The sequence below is a fragment of the Bactrocera dorsalis genome, chromosome 2 (assembly GCF_023373825.1).
Source record: "Bactrocera dorsalis isolate Fly_Bdor chromosome 2, ASM2337382v1, whole genome shotgun sequence".
NCBI lineage: Eukaryota > Metazoa > Arthropoda > Insecta > Diptera > Tephritidae > Bactrocera > Bactrocera dorsalis.
Window position 1 is genome coordinate 67,064,791 of NC_064304.1, and position 9,396 is coordinate 67,074,186.

At 40.0% G+C, this 9,396-nt stretch overlaps 1 protein-coding gene across 1 annotated transcript; it reads right to left on the reverse strand.

The window, feature by feature from the left end:
- Positions 1-256: 256 nt before the first annotated feature.
- LOC125776618 (tigger transposable element-derived protein 1-like) lies at positions 257-2,451 on the reverse strand. The gene is made up of 2 exons (XM_049450011.1): positions 2,168-2,451; positions 257-2,104 (listed from the first exon to the last, which is right to left on the reverse strand). Exon 2 carries the CDS (start codon positions 2,094-2,096, stop codon positions 336-338), a length of 1,761 nt encoding a protein of 586 aa, XP_049305968.1. The 5' UTR covers positions 2,097-2,104; positions 2,168-2,451; the 3' UTR covers positions 257-335.
- Between the last annotated feature and the right edge of the window lie 6,945 nt (positions 2,452-9,396).

Here is a 9,396-nt window from a genome sequence, read left to right on the forward strand (position 1 = left end):
TATACACCTAATTCTGTTTTTACACGATAGAATGGTTCCCGAGAAATTCGTGTAAAAAAAAATCGTGTAAAAAAAGATACTGGCCAAGTACAAAAATAATAGATTGGTTCTAGACCTCAAAAAATAAGTTAAAATTAGACTAAATAATATAAAAAAAAATATTGTTGTAGTTATTTTAAGAATTTCTTTTCGTTTTAATTTATTAAATAAACTAAATTATAATAAAATAAATTAAAATTTAGATTTCATAAAAAAAATAATATCAGAAATTCATTGCCAAAAAACTTAAATAACATAAAGTACAACTATAAGAAAAATTTAAACATTAAACAATTTTATTTATTGTCACTGTCTGATAATAAACGTAAACGTTTGCGAAAGACTACAATATCACTGCCATCACTGGAATGATTTTGTTCATCATTATCATTTCTAGCCGACTGTGTTGGGACATCAGTAGATTTTTGAACGAAATCAGTTATCTTAGATTGAGTTTTATTTCGCGTTAACCCATTATAAACTTCCCTGTAAGATGCCATTAATGATTTCAGTTCACGTTGAAATTTGGCAGCTCGTTCCTCGTCATGATCATGTTGTTCAAAATGACTACCTAATTTTGTAGCGAGATCAAGACCTTCTTTAATTAGAGATGCTTTCAAAATTGGACGATCTCTTTCGTCACTGTCACTATGTTCTTTATCATAACGAGTCTCAAGGGTGAATTCGATAATTCCATTTTCGCTCAAGCTTTCATCTACCAACAATTCTTCTACATCTGCTAACGATAGGTCATCGAATCCATCCCCACCGATTGCATTGGCCATTGTTATTATATCAGCAAGTTCAGCGTTATTATCGATAACAGGATCTTTGCATTTTACGCATTCTGGCCAAATATTTTTCCAACACGAGTTCAAAGTTGATGGCTTTAATAAATCTAACGCGATCTTGACTTGATTAATGCAGTCCATTATAGAAAATTTTTTCCATTCATCTATGACTGATGATTCCTCATAATTATCAAGTTTTTCTACAACATAATGAAATGAACTTCTTATGTAATGCGTTTTAAACGTAGCAATTATCCCCTGGTCTAGTGGCTGTATAAGGGAAGTGGTATTAGGCGGCAAAAAACAAAATTGTACGTTTGGGTGCTCCAAAACTGGATGGCCTGGTGCATTGTCTAGAATCAAAAGAACTTTAAATTCGAGACATTTTTCTTTCATGTAGCGCCTAACTTCTGGGATGAAGTGCTTCTGAAACCACTCTGTGAAAATTGCACTGGTTACCCAAGCCTTTTTTTTCGCCATCCAGTGTACAGGCAATTTATTGAAATCTACACTTTTCATGGAACGTGGTCTTAAGGCACGATGTACTAGGAGTGGCTTAAGAATACGTTCTCCTGAAGCATTGGAACAAAACAACAACGTAATACGGTCCTTTGCTACTTTAAAACCACCGGCTGTTTTCTGCGATTTTGCTACATAAGTTCTTCTAGGCATTCTCTTCCAAAAAAGGCCGCTTTCATCTAAATTCCAAACTTGGTCTGGAGTATATTCTCCATCTTCAATAATTTTTTTTAGTTTTTCGGGAAATTCTTTAGCAGCCAATTCATCAGCGGATGCAGTTTCTCCCTTAATTTTTATATTGTGGAGAGCGTGTCTTTTTAAAAAACCAGTCATCCAACCAGTACTTGCGGAAAATGCATGTTGTTTTGACTGAGATGATGTATCTGGATCAATTTCCTGGATACGTTTATAGATTCTTAATGCTGTCTGCTTGATAGCAAGTCCGTCTACTGGTATTCTCTTTTGGGATTTGTCTTCTATCCAGATTACCAAAGCTTTTTCCATTTTCGCTTTAACAACATCCCTTACATATGATGATGACTTTGCACTTAATTTTGTTCCAGAACATACTGATGCTCTAATTGCCGTTTCATTTTTTTTAATTGTTCTTACAGTAGCTTCATGGATTCCGAAATTATTTCCCACAACCGTTGCGCCTTGTCCCGTTGCAAGTTGATCTAAAATTTTGATTTTGGTATCTAAGCTGATCGCTTTCCTCATTTTTAATGCAGGAGATTTATGTAACATGGGTATGGCTACCAAAATATATTTTATTAATCAAAAATGCAAAAATCTATAATTAAATATTTCAAACTAACCTGTTATTGGTCTACTAAAATAATATGAGCTTCTACTTTATTTTACTTAGCACTTGTTAAAAATCAGCAAAAACTAACGATCTTTCAATTATAATTGTCAAATAGGAACTAAATTGTGTGTACAATACATTATGTACGTTTTTACTTTTTCAATAATTCGGGGAATCCCGCATTAGTCAGCTGATCAAAGTTGCCACTTTACCAGGAAACAAAAACACGAATTGTGCGTTCACAGTTTAAATGTCAAATATCGGGCAAAGTTGCCACATATGAAATTTACCATAAACTGTGAATACAATAATTGAAAAAAAAACGTGTTAAATCCAATAATTCATGTAAAAAAAGTAATTTTGTTTTTTTTGTATTCGTGTTATTTCAAATTATGTCGTGTAAAAATAGAAATATTTTTTCGTATTTACTCGTGTTATTTCAAATTCGTGTAAAAATAATTCGTGTAAAAACAGAATTAGGTGTATATAAAAATCTTCTGACCGTGTGTTTGCATTTGAACTGTTCCTAAACGGATGGACCGATTTTGATGAAATTTTGTGTGTATGTTCAAGGAGATTCGAGAATGGTTTAGATTTACAATTTGGTCCACTGGAAAATGTATTTTAAATGTTTTTTCATTTTTAATCAATTGTTAATTTTGGAATGTTTGACCGATAGTTGGCGCTACCATCGCAGTATACAATATTCAAACCTTAAATTGGAGTAAACGTGTATTAAACAAAACGATGCCAAAGTAAAAGGCGATATCTGTGGATCAAGTTTTTATATTGAGGACAGAGTTCGTTCTTAAGTAATAAATTGGGTGATTCAATACATCTATGGGTAGCTATAACATTTTTTTCATACCTGCTAACTATTGGAGGGGGTATCTTGACAGGCAATTTAAAATTGCAAAAGGTCTGGCATAAAAAAATAGCGGCATAACTGAAGTGTTGATAAAAAGTTTGAGATATACAGAAATATTTTCGAAGCATTGCACAGAGCAATACAATATTTAAACGGGAACGATGAATACATTCATGCGTCCAATTTCAAACTGATCCTTCGTGAAAAATAATAAAATTGCTAAATATTGGGAATGGTAGAATAGAACTGCAATCAAATACACAATGCAATGAATTACAACTGGCTCATTTATCATACGATGAATAATATACCACGGGCATCCCAAAAGACTGATGCCATAACCTTGCCAGCCGATTTTTTTGTCTTTTCACGCTTGAGAACCGTTTCTTAATATGCAGTCCACCAGGCTGACAATCGATTGGACTCGATTGATTTCACCGATGCACAGCCCAAATTCAATAGTATTTTTACACCAAAAACCAATTCTTTCTTAACGCACGAAATGCTTTTTGATTCATTTTTGTTGCTTCATCAAAAATGCGATTATTCCTTAACTAATACTTATAATCTAACTAATAGAAATCATATAGATGGTATTAGTAGTACTACCTATGTATCAGCCACAGTAAAACGTAGGCGGGTCCTCTAGTACAGAGCCGCTCAAAATTTGTCATGCCTATACTCGGAGTATAGGCAAGCAAATGCAGTCGAAGCATGTACGCTATGACGCTAATTCTGCCAGCGTCAAAAATACACTCGAAATACAGGAATTCAGTTTCGAATAAGCATATGGAGGACTTAATGAGAATCAAAACTTACGATCGTGAAGTCGATATGGAAAAAATTTTGGAAAGTTAAAAAAAATTAACTTAAAATTATTGTTGTTCTTAATTGCTTTTTTAATCAAAAACCATATTTTTTTATTTTTTTCTAAATTTTTAATAACAAAATAACCGATTTCACTCAGTGTACTAAGGAAGCGCGCGCACACAATCACACGCTAGCAGATATCAAATGTGTGATTGTATGCGCTGGTAAATAAATTGAGCATTATTTTGAGCGGCTCTGCTCTAGTATATATATACATATATGTACATATATATACGGATATATGTATGTTTGTTCGCGGTACGAAGAAACCACGAAAAGAGAATTAATTAACCGACCCCAGGCAATTTTTGCAAATTCACTTGGTATTAAGTATATAATTTGTGTAGCTGCGCAGCATATACTTATGTACATATGTATATGTCTCACTGCGAATATATGTATATACATATGTTTGTATTTTTAAACAAAAATAACAAAAACAAAAGCAGCAGTGTACAAGACTGCTTCACGAGCAGCGGCACTCAAAGCCCTGCCAGTAAGATAACAGAACCGGAACAATCCAGGAGAACGCCGAATAGTTTTTGCGTCGAAGCTGATCCCTTTAGACGCGCACCAAGACTGATGCGATCACCGAAACAGGGGCTCACCATAGAAAGGCCTGAAAGAGCGTGATCGTCGCCACCGGCGCTGCAAGACAGCACGCTTCGAGAGGAACTAACACAACCAGGAGAGGACATTATGCCTGAATTGGGAGATATGATTAAGAGGCTAACGGAAGCAATGAAAGCGCCTCAACGATCGATCAACAATCAGATCCGGGATCTGCTAACTTCGGTCACAAAGCTCCACGAACGCGCCCAAATGGAGTATAACAAAGTTAAGGCAACCAGGCGGAATGCTCCTCTGAGACACACAGGAGTAGATTCAACTCCAAAAAGCCCCCGCGAGGATGAGCAGCAGACGCGAAAGGCCCCGCCAAAAAAGAAAGCTAGCCAAGACGAAGTCCAAAAGAGGACCACTGCGTGGAAGAGGAATGAAGGAAGCATTCCTACAAAAGAACGGAAGGCAGAGGAACAGGGAAATGAATGGACGCAGGTGAAACCAAAAACACTAAACAAGAACAGGAAGACGGTTTCTGCTCCACGTCCGAGGCCCGATGCAATTATCATTGCGCCCACTGGAAATATGTCGTACAGCGATATGCTCAGAGCCGTCAAGAAGGAAGTTGCTCTGAAAGAGCTTGGAGAAAACGTTTCGCGGATCCGAAAACGGTAAAAGGCGAAATAATTCTAGAAATGAAGAAGGCCCAGATGAACACGGGAGCATATGAAAAGGAGATATGCAAGGTTCTGGGCGACCAGGCGAAAACAAGAGCCCTAACCCACGAAGTATCAGTGGAGATTCGAGACTTGGACGAAATAACCACCAAAGAAGACATAGCAGTGGCAATACGTTCACAAATCAAAGAGCTAAATCCTTAGAACGAAAGTGCGGTCAAATCCATGAGACAGGCGTACGCGGGCACGCAGACTGCAGTCATCAGCCTTCCCGCAGCGGACTCAAAACGTCTGCTTGACGCCCATAGATTTCCATCAAGATTGGATGGGTGGTCTGCAGAATAAGGGAAAAGCCGAATCTCAGAAAGTGTTTCAGGTGGATGATCGAAGCAAATGTTGTGCTAAGTGTGGTGAAAAGGGGCATTTCGCAAAGGAGTGTGATAAAAGTCCGTCGTGTGCAGCATGAAAGGAGACAGGTCACCGCATAGGAAGTTGGAAGTGTCCTCTGTATCAAGCGGCGTGCAAAAAGATAAAATGAAAGTTGTCCAAATCAACTTAAATCATTGTGAAGCTGCTCAAGAGCTGCTGAAGCAAACAATCTTCGAGGAAAAGGTAGAGGTGGCGATAGTGTGTGAGCAATATAAAAACATAAACGCTGGCACGTGGATCTCCGACAAAGAAAACAAAGCTGCCATATGGGCCTGTGGGGGCAACGCCTTCCAAGATAAGCCGCTCCTTGGAAGATCTTACTACACACGAGCGAAAATAGGTGGCATTTATTTCTACAGCTGCTATATTCCCCCGAGTGTGTTGCAAGGAGACTACGAAACAATACTCGATGAACTAGTCCGAGACGCCCTCACTACCACGCCATACGTGATAGCAGGCGATTTCAACGCATGGGCTTTTGAATGGGGTAGTAGCTACACAAACAGGCGAGGTAATGCTCTACTCAAAGCGTTTTCTGTGTTAGACGCCGTGCTGCTCAATACCGGAGGTAGAAATACTTCTGAAAAGAATGGACGGGGATATCACATTCGCCAGCAGCACGCTAGTTCGATCTGCAAATTGGAAAGTGTGCGACTTTTACACACATAGCGATCACCTGGCCATCTTGCTGGAAATCCGCAAACAAACACAAACTCGATCCAGCGTAAAAAAATGGCAGAAGAAAGGATGGAAGGTGGAAACATTCGATGAAGAAATTTTCAAACTTATGTTGGATGGGAACCTAGATGGTACGATCAACGTTGACCGACAGGCTGAAAAACTGGTGAAGCACATAAGTAAAGCTTGTGATGCTGCTATGTGTAGGAAAAGGCACGACATAACCCAAAGGCCAGCATACTGGTGGAACGAGGAGATCAGCACATTGAGAAGCGAATGCCATAAGGCTAGACGCCTCTGCCAAAGAAGCCAAGGTACGCCACATCATACAAGATTGCGAGAAAGTTTCAAAAGAAAACGTAAAGAACTCAAGAAGGCGATCAAAAGAAGTAAGGCCTCGAGTTTTAAAGAACTATGTGAAAAGGTGGACGAGAATCCGTGGGGTGACGCGTATAAAATAGTAATGGCGAAAATCAGAGGGGGTAAAAGTCAAGCACCAACCTGTCCGACCCTCCTAGAAAACGTGGTGAAAACGCTTTTACCAACGCAAGAACCACAGACGAATAGAACGATACCAACCATGATGGAATCGCCAATTGTAGACGAGAAGGAGGTAATGGAAGTGGCGGAAAGATTTGGCAATGCAAAGGCTACAGGACTTGATGGCATCCCGAACAAGGCTCTGAAAATTGCCATCAGGCATAGCACGAGGGCATTCGCCGAACTCTACACACAATGTCTGAATGAAGGAGTTTTCCCGAAAGTATGGAAGAAACAGCGGTTAATTCTTCTTCAAAAGCCAAACAAACCGGCGGGAGAGCCGAGTGCGTATCGTCCACTTTGCATGATCGACACTATGGCCAAAATACTGGAAAGGCTAATCTGCACACGTCTAGAACACCACCTGGAAGAAGAATCTGAAAACGAATTTGGATTCAGAAGGCAGCGGTCCACTTTAGACGCAGTTAGAAAAGTGACGGACATTGCAGCCAAAGCCATAGAGGGCACCAGATGGATGTATGGAGATAAAAAATATTGCGCAGTTGTTACACTGGACGTGAAAAACGCTTTCAACTCGGCGTACTGGTCACATATACTGAGAGCATTAGAGGCAAGAAACACCCCGGGGTATCTTCTGAGGACAATTAGCAGCTATTTGTCTGACAGACTGCTGCTGTACGATACCGATGCAGGTCCAAAATCATACACGATGACAGGAGGACTACCACAAGGCTCCGTACTAGGTCCACTACTTTGGAATGTGCTGTACGACGGGTGCAACGATTACCGCTGCCAAAAGAAGCACAAATAATTGGCTATGCGGACGACATTGTCGTAACGATTGTAGATAAAGAGCTCTTGCAGATACAGAACATATGCAATCAGACCGTGGCGAAAATAAAGACTGGCTTACGAGTACCAAGCTGCATCTTGCAGGTGAAAAAACAGAGGCAGTGCTCATCACGAGCAGGAAAAAGCTAGAAACGGTCACTCTGAATATAGATGGATATAACGTTGTAACGCAAAACTCACTGAGGTACCTGGGAGTTATGATCGATACGAGGCTCAATTTCAAGGCGCACATTGAAAAGGCTTGTGGTAAGGCGGCTAAAGTGACTGCAGTCCTGTCGAGAATCATGGCAAATATTGGTGGCCCAAGTCAAAGTAGGAGAGCTCTGCTGGCTAAAGTTAGCCAATCAGTGCTTATGTACGCAGCTCCGATATGGGGACAGCCCTTCGTCAAAAGACCTGCGTCAATATGGCCAAATCTGTGTCCAGGTTATGCGCCCTTAGAGTTGCCTGTGCGTTTAGAACGGTGTCGCACGAGGCGAGTGCTATCATATCTGGTCTTATGCCACCGGATATAATGGCCTCTGAGTTAAGTAGAGTCTACCGTAAAACAAAAGCCATGCATAGGCGCCTAACGGCCGACGAGCGCGAAAAGGAGAGGAAGAAAAGTCTCGAGGAGTGGCAAAAGCAATGGGTTGCTGCAGACAAAGGAAGATGAACATATAGACTTATTAAGAATGTACCGGCCTGGATTGACAGACAACACGGGAGACAGATTTCTACTTAACGCAGTTCTTATCGGGCCATGGCTGTTTCAGGGAATACCTACACAGATTTGGCCATGATGACGAAACACACTGTTCTTTCTGTGGAAATGCCGCAGAAAACGCAGAACACATATTTTTCTCCTGCACGAGGTATGCAGTGGAGAGAGAGGCCATAGAAAAATTAACAAATGAAAGGATGACGCCAGACAACATAGTTACTCACATGCTGCGATCACAGCTGGTGTGGGCTAAAATGAAAGAGTGGACTGCAATAGCACTCCGAGAACTCAGAACGAAAGAAAGGCAGCGCAGAAGCATAAGACCGCATGAATAACCCTGGAGGTATGTCGTGAAGAGGCAGTTATCGCCCAGCTTGGTCCTGCGAAGCAGTGCCTAACGGCGGTCCCGCAGGTCCGAACACAAGCTACAGCAGCCGGAGTTAACGGTTTAGTACGTAGGCATACTGTTTCGCAAGTCCAGCATAGTGATTTAATACTGTCTGGGCGTGGTCCCGAAAGAGGTGTACTCTAGCGAGCAATATGAATCGTGCATACTACCAGCCTCACCCTGGCAGTATCTTTAGAAGATTCCCCCTCCGACAACAAAAAACCAAAAAAAAAAAAAATATTCGCAGTGAGAAGAGGCCGTGAACAGAATATTTAATAGTATTCTGAATTGAGAATTTATGTTTGTATATGTACCAGTAAATGAGCAAGTTACGCTCTTGTTATATTATGGATATATATGTGACATATATGTATGTATGTATGTATGATTTAATTTGCACGTATGCTTTTTTTTCCTGGTGATTGCCGTAGCTTACTTTAAACAATCCTGCTTATACTTGATTAAGTATAAGGGGTGTTGCGGGAAATCTCTGCAAGTAAATACTTGAAAATTTTTGTTTTTATTGCTTTTGGGATGAATTTTGTGTTATAACACAACGGTCCGCTATATACAGTACCAAACTGCTTTGTTAGCGGTTTTCGGTTTTTCCCGTAAAATAAAGGCTACCGAAAACAGTTTGGTAACGGTTTTTACTACTTTTGTTGACCGGAATTCAGGTGAGAATCCTAAATTTCCTTTTTTTTCTTGAAAT

Excerpts from the sequence above, each read along its gene's own strand:
- LOC125776618 (XM_049450011.1), bottom strand. The coding sequence starts at position 2,096 with ATGTTACATAAATCTCCTGCATTAAAAATGAGGAAAGCGATCAGCTTA.